Raw genomic sequence first — 19,191 nt, 5'->3', positions numbered from 1 at the left:
TGAGGCACTTCCTTGGGTCTCACTCGGCATCCGCTCCGCCCACAAGGAGGACCTGAATGCTTAGCTGGCGGAGGTCTTATATGGAGAACCTCCCATCCTGTCAGCCAAATTCGTAGAGGGCACACCCCTAACCGACACAATCAACCTTCCAGCCCTTGTAGAATGAGTGTGTGCGCACGTCATCCACCTTCATGCACCACTGCCTCACATTCATTCAATCCCACCAGTGTCTGTACACAAAGACCAGGTATCGTGCAAATTCATCATGCTATGAGATGACTCTGTACAGGTGGCCCTGCAACCACCATACTCCGGTCCACACTGTGTCTTACGCCGCGGAGTTAATACTTTCTTGATACTACTCAATGGACAACTGAATGTGGTTTCAGTTCACTGATTTTTGTACTCGCCTGGTTCAGCATTAAAATAAATGCTGATTTAACTGCAAAAGTGAGTTATTATGGATCTATGCCACATAATACCCACACACTGTTAGTATATTATACTTAATGAAATATTCTCTACAGGACTGATGCTTACTAATGTTAGCTATTATCCTTATTGCTCTTTTCTGGGCTCTGAAAGCCCTATCCATATATATCGTTGGTACCCCACCCCAAATCTTGATACTATATTGCAGGTGGGAGTGTATAATTCCAAAATAGATTTGTCTTAAAACAGGTTGCGCTATTCTGCTAGAAAGGCATTATAGAAGGGAGGTGTTACAGGAGATTTTTTGAGACATATAGCTGATGTGCTCCTTCCATGTAATATGTTCATGTACTATAATACCCAGGAATTTAATGTTTATCAATTGTTTCAACTGATAGCTCTGGTTCTTTATCCACTTGTCTTGATTTATAATTTAGCAGAAACTCCATCAGGATTGTCTTGTCCTTATTTAGTGTCAATTTGTTTTTGGTGAGATATTCTGTGACAAGGCTAGTGTTCTCTGCATTATTTTGCACTGCTCACTGTTTTGTAGAGCCCAGCTTATGAAGGAGGTATCATCAGCATAATTTACTAGGTTTAAATTTTGTGGAATTATTATATAACTGATGTACACAATAAACAAACAAGGCCTGATAAGGCTTTTCTGAGGGACTCCAGAGTTAAGAATTTTATAAGATGATTTTGCTGTTTGCGTATGTCTCCCAGCTGTATAAATAATACAGCTTTACACATTATCTCCTGCCACCAAAGTAGGATCTTAACAAATCTAATGCTACTCTTCTGACTCCATAAGTTTCTAATTTATGTAGAAGGACAGAATGATTTACACAGTCAAAAGCCTTGGATAGGTCTAAAAAGGTGCCAATAACTTTGCTTCCATCATCAAGTTTATTCAGTACCACTTGCAAAAATGTAGCTACAGCTGTTATTGTAGACCAGCCCTTCCTAAACCACACTAACAGTTTTTTAATAGATTGTACTTCCAAAAAAATGATTCAAGTTGATCAAGAAGTAGCCTTTCCAACAGCTTACTAAGTACTGATGTGAATGAAATAGGCCTATAATTTTGTATGTCTGTAGTTATTCCCTTTTTATGCACCAGTCTTACTTCAGTGACTTTCAAGAGATCAGGAAATGACCCTTGCCTGAAAGAGCTGTTTATTACATGCTTTAGTTTCTTTATTAATTCATAACTGCATTCTTTCAGAAATTTCACTGAGATGTCATCCCAGCCACAGGATGTATTTGCCTTTAAGTTGTAAATGGCTTTCAGGATTTCCAGTTCTGTAACACACCTCAAGAAGAATGAATTCTAACATTACCAGTGGTTTAGCGTGGTTGTAAAAGTTGGGGAGACTCTACAGTTATTACAGGGAGACAAAATAGTACAACAAACAATAATTTAAACAAATGAAACAAAATGCATCAAATAAAATAACAACAACAACAACTACTACTACTACTTCCACTACCACCGCCACTAATAATAATAATATTAATAATAATAATAATAATAACTAACTTGTTCAAGAAAGGATGACAAATTTGTAGAGCTCCAGCAGCAAGAGAAGAAGCACTTATATTTCCTTGTACACAAGTGCAATGCGCCTGTCTTTTCTTTACATGAATAAGTCTATAACTTGGTCTACAAAGATCTGATCACTGGATAGCTCTCCAAGTAGTGTCTTTTCTATTGGTAACATGCTCAAACAAAACAGCCGGGTGTTGGACATTGAATTCCTTAAATAATTCTTCACTCGTTTAAGAGTACTCATGCTTCGTTCTATGCTTGCTATAATTGCGGGTAGGGTCAAAACCAAAAGCAGAAACTTCGTTGTTTCTTCATAAACAGAGTTTAAATCATTGTTGACAATGTACTTTAAGAGGATTCTTGGAGATAAGTGTTTTTTCTCATCAGCGTATATGTTACACAGTTCATGCTCAAGTTGTTCTTGTTCATGAAAAGGATACTGTTCTAATAACTGAAGCAGCTTCAACTTTGGGAATTTTTTTGGATAGTTTGGGAAACACTTTTCATTCAGAAGTTCAACAAACTGTTTTTGGGATAAAGTCTTCAAATCTTCTTTCCATCTGAAAAATTTGCAAATTCATTATCTGCCCTGAGAGGTGTCTTTTGACTGTCACAGGATGATAAGTTGCCATTCAAAGACAAGCTGCATTTAATGCATTCATAAACGAATGTTTGCATTCTTAATTGTCATAAGTTTCTAAAAACAGTTCTTATTTCGTGGTGGCAAGCAATTACACTGACAGATTTTGACTGAAGAACATTAATGAGATGATCGACATAAACAAAGCACTCTCGGTAGAAGCAAAGCAAGTAGACAAACATAGAATCATCCATTTGTCATTTCATTACCTACATCCATCTACATCCATACTCCGCAAGCCACCTGACGGTGTGTGGCAGAGCACAGCTCAAAGATTCTGGGTCCCATTGAGAGTCTGTATCATCAATTAAATAATTAAAAGCACCATATAACACTGAGAAATGACTAGATATTGTTGAAACTGCCCTAGAACGAATGTTTCAGCAGTGTTGCTTGCTTGTGGCAGGTTAAATCCTTTCTCAGTTAGCAATACAATTCGTTTTGATGATTTGCTGAAAAACGAATGGAATGTAGTACTATCACTTACAAACATGTGTACTTGTCATATGATTTTGGAGGCATGTAACAGTACCAAATTCAGGTGGTGTGCGTAACAGTGAATAACCAGCGCATGGAGACAGAACTGCTTCACCAATTGTTGTAGTCTTCTTTCTCTGCCCTCCATTACTGAAGTGCCATCCTCTGTTTGACTAACCACTCTTTCCACTCTTTCAGTACTGCATGAATAATGTGTGACAAACCTTCATCAATTTTATCTCCAGAAACATCGTGAAATCCAACGAATCTTTCCTCAATTTTATTTGCAATACAGTACCTGAATATTATAATCATTTGACTCTTGCATGACGTGTCTAATGTTTCATCAGCCTGAATCGAAATGAAATTGCAGTTCTCAATTTCAAATTTTATTTTCTCATTAATTGCCAAAGTTATCATTTGTATTACATCATTCTGTATATCTGGAGAAGTTCCTTTAAAGGTTGAAGATGATGACAGATGGTCTCGGATTAACTGCTCTCCTTGAGCTAGAAAATCCAACAATTTCAGATAGTTGCCCTAGTTGCTAGAAGATTCGTATTCTCGATGGCCGCAAAAGGCTAGTTCTTGTTTACAAATAAATTCAGTTGCCTGAATAAGATGAGCCACTCTCCTGTTGGATGCAACTTGTTCATTTTATTTCGTTGCCATCAGATGAGTGGCTTCAGAAAGGGCGTGCTCAATTATACTTTTGCCCAATAGCTGAAATGATTATTTGTTCTGCAGGTGACGTTTTGATATCTGATGCTTTTGTGCTTTCCTGTCAAAGTTCTTTATTGTACAAATGCCCTCACTTCACCATTCCTTTTCACCACCGAACAGAAGACATATATAACAATATAATCTGTTATTAACAGCTTTCACAATCAGCCAAGTATACCTTTTGTACCAGGCTGTCTGAAAAGTGCATTTTTGTCTGGCTTCAGTTAAAACTACACTGAGTATAGGAATAGGTCGTTTGTCCTTCAATTCGCACATTTTGCATTCGTTAATGTAGAAAAAGGCGTTTTTTATAAAAATTCTATAAGGTTTTCAGTTGCTGGCTCACTCATGTTGGCGACACAGCGAAAATATGTGCTATAATCACACAAGAATGACTATGAACACAAACCGTGCAACTGTTCACTTCTGTGTTAAAAGCCAGCAAGAAGCGGCAGAGACTAGTCTCGATATGTGCTATAAGTGCAGCGCACCGGCCTTCGTGGAAGAGGGAAAGTGGAGGGGAGCCGAGAATGCCACTAAAGCATGCAGACGCACACAGCCAGATAAGCGAAGGGAGGCAGAGACTGGGAGCAGTCGAGTCTCAAGCAGGCAAATACACCAATACTCAGGGTGCGGCGCGGGCTACAAAACTGATGTCTTCGCACATTTAGACGTCTTAGTAGAAAGTTACTTATATTTTTGTTGTGAATTACTATTGCATCTTTTTTTAAGCAGGAATACAGTGGAGACTTGGTCTCAAAGTCTCCCCTCACGCTACGCTACTGAACATTACTGGGATTTAGCATCTGTGGTGGGTCGATTACATCCTCCCTACTCATCTTACTAAACTGGTCTATGAATCTCTCTCATACTTCCTTTGGGTCACTCAGCAATTTTTCATGGTCACTTATTATTATGTTATTGCACACTACATTGCCACTCCCTCCTCTTTCCTTATTTACTATACTCCACATTGTTTTGGTAACATTACTAGATTTCCTCATCTGTTCAGCATACATCTGCACTTTTAATGTTTTAAGTGCTTCTCTGTAGGTTTTCTACAGGCTTTGTTGATGCCTGGAACTGTCAGTTTTCTTTAGTATTTTGACCACTGGGGATACTTGATTAAGACAATGGGTTAATGTTGTATAAAATTTGTCCCACTTTTCATTAATATCTTCTATTTCATATAGGTCTACCTGATGCCAATTTATGTGTGCCAGGGTTTCCTTTAATGTATGATAGTCAAGCTTTCTTTTATAGGTTGCTTTTGCACAGTATCTGAATTTTTGGCCCATATGTGTGAACAGAAATATGAAATCAATTGCAGGAATGGATTTTGTACAAGAAGTAAACATTAATGTAAAATAGTTTTGTGTTTATACCTTCTAAAAATAAGCAAATTCTGTAACTATACCAACCAGGCATGTGTTTCGTATATGTGTGAGAAAGAAATGGAACTAGAACAATTAATAACTATGTAAAATTCTGTTTGTACATTCCCATCATATCACATCATGTCTTCAAACCATCATATCATGCTATGAATTGTCCAATATCAATTCTATGTTTGGCATCACCCTGTGCATGTCTTGTACAAAAATGATTCAATGGACAGATATACAAATGGAGAAATCCAGTGACATAAATGACTTTGACAAAGGGCAGACTGTTATGCCTGGAACACGGGAATGAGTTCTTGGAAATGACAAAGTTGGTTCAGTGTTCAGAAGTTATTGTCATTAGCATCTCTGGAAAGTGGTTGAAGGACTGGGGAACCATGAGTATGTGACAGTGTACTGGATACCCGTACCTTATCACAGAATGTGAAGTCAGGTGCTTGGCAGCTCTGGAAAGTAGGATAAGTGGTGATCTGTGGAAGATCTGATGACAAAGGCACAAGTGTTTTGGATTACATCATTCAGCATATGTTGTTGAACAGGAACTTTGCAGCAAATGTCCCCAGAATGTCCTCATGTTAACCCAATTCCATCATCAGTTGTGATCACAGTGGGCATGGGATCATAGAGATTGGACTACAGGTGAATAGAAACCTGCTCAGATGAATCATGTTTCTTGTTACACCATACTGATTATTGTGTCAGGATATGTCATAATCCAGTCAAATGGCTACTCCAAACATCCACTAAACAACAGGTGCAGGCCTGAGGGGCATTATTATGCTATAGGGAACAGTTACTTGGACTTCTGTGGGGTCTGTGGTAGTAATCAAAGGCAATATGACAGCTGTGGACTTTGGGAACATAGTTATGGACCACCTACATCCACTCATGCTTGACGTCTTTGCTGACAATGATGACATCTTCTGGCAGGATAAATGTCCACATCATAATGTCACAATTATGCCACAGGGGATTGAGGTGCATGATAGTGAACTCACCTGAATGTGTTGTGCACAAAATTTACTGAATCTGATTTTTCTGAAATGCTGCTGGAATGCTAGGAGGTGTCAGCAGGACTTATCAAAGCCATGTCAGGCAGAATTGCTGTCGCACAGAATCACTGATTTATTACATTCCAAAGATGGACCAACATGTGGTTAAGCAGCTGATCATAATGTTTTGGCTCATCAGTGTAAATTGCAAAGGTTACAGCACATCACTTCATCTGATGTCTGGATGCCAGTCTCAGTCTCACTGATTGGAAATGAGTAAAGATCTTGAACTATTCTTATGAAGTTCATGCCAATTTATTTGCTTGCTTGTCACTCTCCATGATTTTATTGACTCACTTTTTACAGATTTCCATTTTTGTAAGACCAACCATTATTTTCTGAAATAGAGGAAGGGGGAAGAAAGGAAAAGGTATTTGTGGGAAATCATGACTCCCAACCACACAGGGCATTGCAGTATTGCAATAGCAAAAATTGAAAATTTGTGCTGGACTAGGAATTAAACCTGGATGCTCCACTTCTCTAGAATGGTTGTCTTAACTGTCTGGATTTAGTAACAGATAGCAGGTTTGTTTAATAATCATTTCTGAAGTGTACTAGTTCAAAACAAAAGTTGAAGCAGCATTTTGAAAATGCAACCCACATCAAATTCAGTCTTATGGACCTGTCATCCACTTCTCCTTCAGAAATTAATGAAATGATATATTCTCTCAAAAATAAAAGCTCATCTGGATTTGTGCTGTTTTCAATAGAGTACAAAAGACTTGTTCCCGTATAATAAGTGGAGTCTTTTCTGAAATACGTAATGCGTCACTAACTCAGGGTGTTTCTTTCCAGAAGATTGAAATATGCCACTGTTAAACTTCTCTACAGGATTTTCCAAGTCTATTCATTCAAATTAATACAGGAGAAACATCAACACAAATATATTTATTTATTGCACAACTGATGGCAGTTTCTGGTGCTAAGGACAATTTACACAGAAGGCAGTTTATTATTCTAATTATAGTAATGGAATTCATAGGAACTGCTCAAATGCATGACCATTTGCCTGTATGCATCAGTACACCACAGGACATTGTCATGTACATTTGAAGATTGCTGGCACGTCCACAATAGTACGGGCAGCAATGGCAGATCTTCCACTGCTTCTACTACAGTCTCATACACCAGCTATTTCATTGCACCTAGAGGTAGAAATACAGACATTTTAGGTCAGGTGATCTGAGTGGACAGTTCACAGGGCCACATCAGTTGATCCATCAACTCCCAAAGGTGGCTCTTAGGTGATTTCTCACAGCGTTGCTGAAATGGGCTTGAGCCCCATGATGCTGAATGTACATCCTTTATTTAACATTCAGATTCAGAGGTACATCTTCCAGCAGTTCTGGCAATCATTGTCCACAAAAATGTGATGTCTCCATCCATTAAGGCAAAATGAAAGAATGTAAGGTCCAGTCAACCTATCACTAAGAATGGTGGCCCACATATTAATTCTGATTCACTGTCGATAAGACTGATGCTGGATAACTTGAGATTCACATGTGCCATAACATGTGAATTGTGGTTATTTGAATGTCAGTACACATTCACAGTCAGTAACACTGACACAACGGCTTACTCCGGCACCACTAATAAAATGTTCCCTAACAGTACAAGTCAAATTCAGAGACCATATGTTTCTTATTGAAATGTATTTCATTTGATATTCTCTACCTCTTGTATTAATTTGAATGAATAGTTTCAAAACACCCTGAATATGAAGAAAGCTGATAGGAGAGAAGTCAGCTATTGACTCATTTTCCTCCTCATACCATTTTCCAAATTTTTGAAAAGGTAATTTATCCTATAATAGTAATCCACCTGAGTAATAATAGTAACCTCGGTAAATACTTTTTCTGTAACATTTCACCAGTTTCTTTAACCCTCTGCATAGAACTCTGCTGACTGCAATTGAACCACTTGTTAATGCCAGTCTTGAGTTCATCATTATTTTGAAATCATTGTCCATCTAGCCACTTTTTCAAACACAAGAAGAAAAAATAGTTGTAAATTTGGAACTATATGGGTTATCAAAAAGTTCCCATGAAAATCTTGAATCTTCTTGTTGGTTTTGGCAGAGATGTGAGGGCATCCATCATTGTGAAGGAGAATTATGCCAGATGCCAGTTTCCCACAACATCAATTTTTGATTGCACATTTCATCTGGTTAGTGTATATGTCAACTGTAATTGCTGACACATTGTCCATAAAATCAAGCAAAAGAACGCCCTTGTCATCCCAAAAAATGGTAGAATTCATTTTTTGATTTGAGAATGGAGATTGCTTAATCTTTTTGGCTTGAATTAACTTGTATGGCAGCACTGCACTAACTGATGTTTTTGTTCTGTGTTGGTGTGTGATATCACCCATAAAAATGTGGGAAAACAAAACATCTCCATATTGTCTATAGTGCTCCAAAAACTGTCATGCACTTCACATTCTTTGCACTTTGAGTTGATTAGTGAACAACATCTTACACGCACAATTTGTGATATCTAAGCTGTCCAGTGACAGTCCTTGTAAATTGAGGTTTGAGCAACATTTTGGAATTCATTAGCCAGACCACTAATCATCAATTGCCAATCACTTTGAAGTTTTTCGTTCACTTGATCAACAATGTCATTGGCCCGAATACTGAGCCTACCACTTCGCTATTCATTATGAGCATTTGTGCAGCTATTTTGAAATTCTTTACACCAATTTTGAACTTTGTCACTCATTATTTCATGTACATACATTAGGCATAACTCATGGTGGATTTCAGCAGTTGAAGATCCTTTTTGTGCAAAAATCTAATCACACCACACACTTCACAACTAGTGGAATCTACAGTTATCCTGGCCATTGTGATCTGATCACACTGATTGGCAAACAACTACTGAATCAAACAAACAGTGCAGTATTGTATTGTATTGTATTTTTATTGATCCAGGCAATCATAGTATTGTACAGCTGTACATATGATATTGGATAGGTGAAGAGAGCTATTTACAAGTAATTTTTACAAATTGATTTTTACATTATTTTGTAGCAAGGAAATTATCTATCTTAAACAAAACAGTTAATACAAATCACAGAATTGTAAGGTTGTACATACGATATTGGACAGGTCAAGGGAACATATTTGCAAGTAATATTTAATAAATTGATTTTACATTATTTTGCAATGAAGAAGTTAGCTATATTTAACAAAACAGTAAATACAAATGTTGTATGGCAAAATACAAACAGCCAATACAAATGTAATAGTAAAGTAGTCCAGTGTATTTCATAGACATGCACAGTATATAATTTTCAGACCTAATTGAACATTTATCATATTGTTTACATTTTTAACCCCTTTCAAAAAAAATGATCAACTGCATAAAAGCAATGGTCCAAGAGATATTTTTTTAACTTATGTGTGAAGGCTCTTGGGTTCTTTGTTGCTTTGATTTCATTGGGTAAATTATTATACATTTGTATCCCAACATTTAAAACACTTTTTTGGTCGCAGGTAGTTCTGGACTGAATCATATGTAGGTCATATTGCTGCCTTGTTGCATAGTTATGAATATCTCCATTGAATTTTAGTGTGCAGTCATTGTTTAACAGATATGACTTTACAAATGAGACGATATTATAAATGTAAGCAGAGGGCAGTGTCATAATGCCATTTGTTTTGAAATGTTGTCTGCATGATTCGTTATGTCTTAGATTACATATTATGCATATTGCCTTTTTTTGCAATTTGAAAGTATATCTACCTCCAGGTGAGTTCCCCCAAAATATGATTTCATACTGTAATGTAGAATGGAAGTAAGCATAATATACATGTATGAGAACAGATTTTGTGACTGATTTTTTGAGTATCCTTAAAATATAACACACAGTTGAGAGCTTTTTTGAGATATAATTTGTGTGAGTCTCCCACTTAAGATTTCCTTCAAGCCATATGCCAAGAAACTTGACAGAGTCCACACACATAAGCTCTTGGTTATTTAGAATCACATCAGGCATTTCTTGTTTTTGGGATGAGAGTCTGAAGTTGATGAACGTTGTTTTCTGTACGTTTATAATCAGTTTGTTCTCGTTGAACCATTTGCTGAGTGATGACATATGCGGTTTAATTTTTTGGTTGTGGTCCTCTGTATCAGTACCCGTTATTAGTATACTTGTGTCATCGGCAAATAGTGTGGTATGTCCTGTAGCAACCTTCGTGCTTATATCATCAATGTATAGCAGAAACAGTATGAGTCCCAGGATTGAGCCTTGTGGCACACCATATCTAATGGGCATTGTGTCAGAGGAGTGGACAGTAGATCGATGGGTGGTTGTATTCTTTTTTTCAAAATTAATTTCAACTTTTTGAAATCTGTTTGACAGGTAAGATTCTAACCATTTGTTTGCAATTCCTCTTATACCTTTATTTGCTAACTTCTTAAGGAGTATGTTATGGTCAATTACATCAAAGGCTTTGGATAAATCTGAAAAGATACCAGTAGTGATTTCCTTATTATCCAGTGCTTTTAAGGTTTTGTTGAGATACTCATAAATAGTTGTGGTGGTTGTCTTTTGCTTTCTAAAACCATGCTGGTGTTTTGTCAATAAGGATAGTTTATTAGTAAAGTTTTCCAATCTGGTGTAAAATAATTTTTCAAATATTTTTGAGAATGAGCTGAGTTGTGCTATGGGCCTGTAATTGGCTACATCATTTTTAGAGCCCTTTTTGTGAAGTGGGGTAATTTTAGAAGTCTTTAGCGGGTCAGGGAAAACTCCATTTGTAAAGGATGCATTTATTATGTGGGTTAGGGGTTCTACAATGGATTCTCCACATTTCTTTGCAATTAAATCAGGAATGTTGTCACTACCACTGGAGTACTTATTCTTTAGTCCTTTTATAGCTGTGAGTACTTCAGTGTTGGAGACTTTGTGAAGAAACATTGATGCCTGTACTGGTATGGTTTCTATTAGTGTTTGGTGTTGAGTATTTGGTCTGTGGCAGTTGTTCTTTATCTGGTTTTCTGCTATTTTGCTAAAATAGTCATTAAAACCATTTACTATTTTTTGGGGATCTGATGTGACTTCATCATTTAGGTTTAGTTTTAATGTTTTGTTTATAACATTCTGCTTACTGTTTGTTTCATTTTTTACAGTAGTTTCCTAAAGAGTTGGTAGTCAGTGGTGCATGTGTGATTTCTGATAATGGTCTCACTCTCAATTTTAGAAAGACACAACATATTTAGTTCAGCACATCTAGAGACACTACATCAATGATAAGAATAACACATGATGAGGAAATATTAACTAGGGTGGAAACTTCATAATTTATAGGCATCCAATTTAAACTGTGTACAAAAGTGGTGCATTTTTGGACATTATTGTAACCAACGGAGATAATTGGATACATAATTTTCAGCCAGAGTTGAAGCACCTGTATGCATGGAAACTTCCTGAATCACTTTTGTGTAAGACATACAAAATGCAACCATTGATTGGTAAGACCACATTAACTATCCTTCTATCCTTTGAAGTAATCATGGGCTAATTGCCTCTTATTTCTTGGAGGAGGAGCCTATACTACTGAGGCATGATTAAGAACAATATCAAACCCACAATGAAGAAGAAATATCTGAAATGGCAGAGAAAAGATGTGTTTCTTCATCAAGACAATACCTGACTTCATATGGTACAACTGACAATGAAAAAAATTGGCAAATTGCATTGGAAGCTCCTGTCTCACCTTTATTACAGCACTGACCTTGCCCCTTCAGATATTTTTCAGACGAAAGAAGCTTTCCATAGCATCAAGTTCAGCTGCAGTGAAAAGGTAAAGAAAAAAATTCAAAACTGACTTTGAGATCAAGGCAAAGAATGCTTCACTGAGGAAACAAATAGACTTGTAAGGAGGAGGTACAAGTGTGTGAGACTTCGTGTCGATTATGTGCAAAAACAGACAAAAACATTGTACTCATTAAAAAACTATCCCTACACTGCATAGTGTTGTAAGTTTTGCAACACTAACGTTTGTTATGTTTTGCAGGCATACTTTTTGTTTCCAAATGGAAACACCATACGTCTAGTACATACTGGAATCTGTTCTGAGCATTTAGTTGATAATTTCCTCCAAAGATAGCATCTCAGTCATTAGTTGCATAGAAATACTACAAAGAGCATACAAATGAATTTTACTCACTATTGAGCATTAAATTTCATAATGTACAAGCATGTTGATATGACTTCTATCAATTAAAGAAATATTATAGCACTGCAGACATCTAATAGGAATATAAAACAAGGTAGATGTTAATATTTTCCCTATAAATAAGTTTCAGCATAAATAAAATTATTTGTTGCCATTTGGCAACATCATGTGTTCATTCATAGCATTGTCGTGCACTTGTATAGTTATCTGGTGCTCACTGCTCATAATTTTGTGCAGTTTCAGTGGTTGTATGATGTTTCTGCAATCAAACAAGACAACGTGAATAGAAGTTTATTTTGTGGATGATGTGGGCAGTTAAAAGAGTTGACGGAGGAAATTTTATTCTCGATACCAATTCTGACTGAAAGTGGATATGAAAGTGCCGATGAAGATGAAATTTGTGACAGTAGCAAGAAATAAATAAGAAACCAGAATGAAAACATTAATGTTATTGTTTATGAAGAGAGTGCTTCCTGTCTAGGTGCGGTTTCAAATGAATCTGAGTGTGCTGGGCAATCAATGAATGCAAACACTTCAGTAGTTACAGCAGGAACTTCAACTGTGAGTTCAAGTGGCTGTTCTCCTGGAATGTTGTAAGATATTAATTACAGTATAGATGAAGAAAATATGAAATGTATTGTGAAAAAAATCAGGGATGAATTATGTAGAGCTATGTTTTCTCGGAAGAGAAGCTTTATCAGATGAGATATTAGCAAAGGAAACACCATATGACTTCTTTTCATATTTTTTATCAAGATGTTTTGGGGTTGATTTCATGAAGATCTACGCAGATTTGTTTAAGCACTGCAATATTGCTGCAGAAGATATTTGGCAGTTTTTAGATGTCTGTATTGTTTCTTCTGTAGTAACACTGAAGAATGTGAGGATGTACTGGAACACTGTTGTTGGCCAATCTGTTGTACAAGACAGTGTTACTGCTAAAGCCAGGCACCAACTAAAATGTATATGCCAGGTAAACCACATAAATATGGCTATAAACTGTTTTTGTTATGTGATGTGTCTGAGTACGCCGACAAAATGGAAATATGTACAGTACATGAACATGAATGGGACAAGAATAATGCAGAGCCTAATATCTGAGTCAGCAGCAACATGGTTGTTAGATTATGCCATAATGTACCTGAGAATGTAAATCACATAGTTTACTTTGATAATCATTGCACATCAATACTGCTGCTATATTATTTGAAGGGGAAGAGGCATTTTATCTTTAGGGACTGTTAGAAGGGAGAGAGTTCACAATGAGAAACTCCCAGATGACAAGTCCCTGAATGTACAAGAAAGAGATACAATACTTGAGTACATTGGATGTTCTGAATGATCGTGTCAAATGTACTCTGGCAGGATGACAAGACAGTCATGTTAATGACCTGGCTGTAGGAAATGGCTCTGCATGCAATGTAAAGAGATATGATGAAGTAGGAAGCAACATATTTTTGTACATTGTCCAAAGATTGTACAAATCTATAATAAGCATATGGGAGGAGTGGTCATTCTGGACAGCCTCACTGGCAGATACAGAATCATAATGCAGAGTAAAAATTGGTACTTCAGATTATTTTATTATCTTGTTGATACACATATAATTAACAGTTGGATTCTGTATCACAGAGTTGACAGCATCCACATTCCAGGGTCTACAGCAAAGCAGTTCCAATTAGCAGTTTTTTGAATTTAATTGGCTGAAACTTTGCTCAAAATTGGCTTCAGTACTACATCAAAGAGGGGTAGATCAAGTTATATGGATAAACTACCAGCAAAGAGGCAGAAGACAGGTTCACACCACCCAAGTAAAAATGTCAAATTTAATCAGGTTGGACACTGGCCTGTTCATTTAGATAAAAAACAGAGGTGCAAAAATTTATATTTCAAAGGTTATACCATTGTTAAACGCAAAAAAATGTGATGTGGAACTGTGCCTTAACAAGAACACACTGAGTATCATATAGAGTAATTGTAATGTTTTCTGATTTATTTCAAACTCATATCTGGCTTTAAAAGTCACAGCAGATCAGTAATACAAATTTTAAATCAAAACTTAACACCTCACAAAATGTTTAATTCATAAAATGTATTTGTTCAAAGATTTTGTTTGATGTGCTCTTATAAAAGTGTTGTCTGTTGAAGAGTGAGTTATGTCTGAATCCATGATGTTGCCATACAGCAACAGGAAGTAAAAAATTTCACACATTTAAGTGAGAGATACAATTCTTTCAATATTTTTCCATGGCATGTATGGCTAAAATTGATGCAGTGTAAGGTGATTTTTCCTGTGTCACTATTTGTCTGTTTGATTTTGAATGACCCTAATACCATCAACAGTTTTCTCAATGAAAACATTTTCTCTCTTTTCCTTAGCTAACAGGAAGTTAAATATTCTAATCTTCCATGTGATTCCCACTCATAGGTTGCCGACCGTTGCTGACTTTACTTGTAGAGGTTCTTGTTGCACTGCTTCTGCCTCTGCTCTAATCAACCAAACCCAGTTTGTAATTTGCGATTGCCTGATCAGTATGTTGATAGTTGTTGCTTTCAAATGTTCTCCCAACTTTGCTCTGGTGTCTTTGGATTTGACCACTTTTTAACTTGCATTTGTCTTGTTGCTTAATGACTTGTAGGAAATGCAGCTGCAGTCCTTCCTTGGATACTACTGTTTTTTTGCTTAGACTGCTTTATAATTTGCATAGGTCTGCCAATTTTACTGTCTGCAATCAGTTTCAATGAAACATAGCTCCATTTCTAATTCATTTCAGTGGAATCCATGAGCAGTGTGGTATCTTTGACAAAGAATACAAAAGATAGTCCAATGTTTAACACTGAAATCATATTTGGTATGAGTGGGGTGTAAATCCATGAATGATAATTTTAAATTGAGTTTTCTGTGGTTCCTCAAAATAAAACATGACACTGTACTACATATATACTCATCAATGACATTAATGAGAAAGTTAAAATTAAGAAACATGAGGTGCAAGCTGCACAAGTAGCATCAAGTAAAAAGGCTTGCACTGAGGTGTGAACCACACAAGTAAGGAAGTAAATGTTTGGTTATTTGGATGATTCTGTGAACAGGCAGAGATCACTGCTTCGTTCATTGTACTCCAGTCGACTTAGTGCTTCATCTGTAATGACTTTAATGACACTCTGTGAGACATTGTATATTATTTTTCCTTCCTTCCATGATTAGATGAAGAATGTATTCCCCACATAGTGTGACACCTTCCCACTTGAGCAGCATCCCGGAGTATCATCTCAAAACCATATTTGTAAACTCATGAACTCATGGATAATGCCATTACGTCAACTGACTTCACATATACCTTTTATGTATTCTCTTTGTTCAAATTATTTATATGATTTCCTTCTCAAACACTTTCTGTAACATCCAATGCACTATGGGATAGAGGTATGGGGATCCAGCAGTAAAGGTAATATGAAAAGTGTACTTATCTCACCAAAGAAGGCACTTAGAATTATGGGAAAGAAATGTACCAGGGAGTCTTGCAGAAATTTATTTAAAGAATTTAAAATACTAACCGTTCATAACCTGTATGTACTGAAGATAATCATTATGGCAGTAAACAGTAACAATACACTTAATAAAGAAATACACGATCACAACACTAGAGGTAGAGAGAGACCCCACATCATCTCTCATAGAACAACATTTTATAAGAAAAGCCCTCACTATGCAGGCGTAAAACTACTGAATTGCTTCCATCCTAATATCTCCAAATTGCCCATTACAAAAGTAAAAAAGAAATTAAAATTATGGCTCCTAAACAATCCTGTATATTCAGTAGATGAGTTTCTAGATGTAGTACACTTGTATGATGGAAGACCATCTATCTAAAAATATATGTAATCTCAGATCTTAGACTGTGTCACAAACTATAAATCCTTGAATCTCAGATCTGAATACTGTGTCACAAACTGTAGATTCCTTAATCTAAGTATTGCAGTAACAAATTGTTTTTATGTATAGTCCATATATGTAACATTGCTCTCTCAACTAAATTTAGAAAAAGTTGTGTAGATAAAAGTTCCAGGCAGTAATATGTAACTCGAGTAAGTAAGGCTCAGACATATCCAGAAAACTGTAACAAAAAAAACCTTTTTTTGTAATCATTTGATGTTGGATCAAAAATAAATAAAACAATTGTTCATACCTACATCTACATCTAAATCTACTTGGGTACTCTGCACATCCCTTGTAAGTGCCTGGCAAACGGTTCATTGAACCACCTTTACAATAATTCTCTATTATTCCTCTCTTGAACACCATGTCGAAAAAATGAATATCTGTATCTTTCTGAGTAGCTCTGATTTCGCTTATTTTATTATGATGATTGTTTCTCCCTATGTAGTTCAGCATCAACAAGTTATTTTCACATTTGGAGGAGAAAGTTGGTGATTGAAAATTTGTGAGAAGACCCCGCCTTTTTTTAAATAATGTCCACCCCAAATCCTGTAACATGCCTGTGACACTCTCTCCCCTATTTTTCGATAATAGAAAATGTGCTGCTCTTCTTTGAACTTTCTTGATGTACATTTTGATTTACATCAATATTACTGCTATATTATTTGAAGGGAAGAGGCATTTTATATTATATGACTTTCTTGAAGAACTTTCCATAGCAATACAAGTTGCAATCTGTGACTGGTTCTTTCAGTTATATTTGTCTTGGCATTCTCGAGTTCCTGTATTAAGTTGAATGAATACCTTGGCGACATACTCTATGTAATTCAGTCTTTATTCACCTTAGCTTTTGCATTTAATATGAAACACACTTTCATTTACCTTGATTCCATGTTTTTTTTTCTTCACCAGGGCTTCAGGCTATAATATTGCTCTTGTTGTTGTCTCCAGTCCAAAGACTGGCTTTGATTTATCTCAACAGATTAGTCTGTCCTAAGCAAGCCTCATTGCCACTGCATAACTTGTACTAATTTAAGGAGTAAAGGTAGCAACTCCCTGAAATGTAGATTCTCAAAATCATCAGAAGAACATAAACAAGCCTTACAATATCAAACAGGTAACACTTTTGTGATTTTCCATAAATACTGAGAACTTTGCAAGCTTTTGAATTAGTCATCTTATGCCACACACGCGCGCGCACACACACACACACACACACACACACACACACACACACACACACACACACACACACACACACTTCTCCCTACATATTAAGGACAATCAGATATTGTAGAATAACTGTTAGATGTTATAACTTACCCTTTTCATGAATGCTAATCTTTCTGTATCTGTGATCTTTCATGTAGATATTTCTGCAAAATGTAGAGGTGAAGCAAATGTAAGGTGGACCAGACGAGTGAGAAGAAGAGGCCATACCAAGCATATTAGATATTCAGCACACGAAAACTACTTTGAAACAAAATATTACTTTGTTGGAGGTCCATGTAAGTATGTTTAATTTATTCTTATTTATTTTGAGTTATTTTCTGATCAGATTTGTTTATACTGAGTATTTAATTTTCGTAGAGCTGTCTACCATTTCAGAGATGCTCAGATCACAAATAAGGTATCATTAGTTTGTATGGCAAGAAGAAAGCTTACTGTTGAAAAGCAAATGTGTTGCTGCTCTCCTATCTGATGAAACTGTAACAAAAAATTTTACTTGATTCACCTCAAATAAGCTGGTGAAATGGAGGCTCTAGATTTTTAAATTTTGAGATACAGCTGTTAGTATCATGCATTTGTCCAGTAGATATTTCCTTTATATGTTTCTCCTATCAGCAAAATGAAATATTTTATTACTCAGAATTTTATTTTATTTGGTTTAAAAAACCTCTGTTCACTATATCGTGTTTTTAAGAAGTTCTATTAAAAACTTGCATCTCTTTGTTATCAGTCTGCATTTCAAAAAAGTGTATCTCTTTTTTTACTTGTGACAGATTTTGTTTTTTTTTACTAGTTTTCTATAGGATGTAGTTGGATATGGCAAGTACCAAAAATGTATTTCACTTCTGTGATTCAAGATAAGTGCTAATAAGAACACTAGTCAGAGCACAAGTGAAGCATCTCACTGCAAACAACTGTAATAGGTTGTGACATAGTGCTACCCAGCTAGGAAAGACCTTCTTCATTCTAATAGTTTAGATATCTGTTCCAGCCAAATTGCATCATATTTTGGTGCAAGGTGTATTTTCTTGAATACAATGATACTGGTATGAAAATTAAGTCCTGCTATACAAATTGCCAATCCTTATGACCACTCATATAATTTATATAGAGACTGTATAACTTATCAACCTGGTTCACATGTCTCTGCCTCGTCAAATTTCTGTTACAATATTCTTCCTGTGCTTATTGATGGTGGTGCACTTTTATTAAATGATGTACACAACACCATAGAATTTGGTTTTGATTTCTCATTATATTTATTAACACACAGTTTAGTTCGATGATCACCTTTGTAAACTATATGACAGCAAAATCTTTACACAGGTCAGTAAGCTACAGAAATTCAGAGAATGTTTGGTAATTCCACAAGTGGCATTAATCAGCAAATTAACTGAACACATTGCGAGATTTGCTGTGAAGTTTACCATTCTGGCACATAATAATACAGTTTAACAACTGAGTACAGACTGGATGACATAGTGACTGTATTAACTGAATACCAACTGCAGACTCTACCTTTATCCACAATGCCTACCTATAGATGTGTGTATTATTG

General features: G+C 36.0%; 1 protein-coding gene across 2 annotated transcripts in view; it reads left to right on the top strand.

Moving 5' to 3' along the window:
* LOC126457842 (arrestin domain-containing protein 17-like) overlaps positions 1-19,191 on the top strand; it is a 177,276-nt gene that overhangs the window by 19,491 nt on the left and 138,594 nt on the right. For both annotated transcript variants that reach the window (XM_050094482.1, XM_050094481.1), the window contains exon 2: positions 17,774-17,911. In XM_050094482.1, coding sequence (XP_049950439.1) covers positions 17,774-17,911 — 138 coding nt within the window. The remainder of the gene's footprint in view (positions 1-17,773; positions 17,912-19,191) is intronic.

Source organism: Schistocerca serialis, chromosome 2 (genome assembly GCF_023864345.2).
Source record: "Schistocerca serialis cubense isolate TAMUIC-IGC-003099 chromosome 2, iqSchSeri2.2, whole genome shotgun sequence".
NCBI classification, from domain to species: Eukaryota; Metazoa; Arthropoda; class Insecta; order Orthoptera; family Acrididae; genus Schistocerca; species Schistocerca serialis.
The sequence above is the reverse complement of the archived record's forward strand: the minus strand, read 5'-3'. Positions and strand labels throughout refer to the sequence as shown.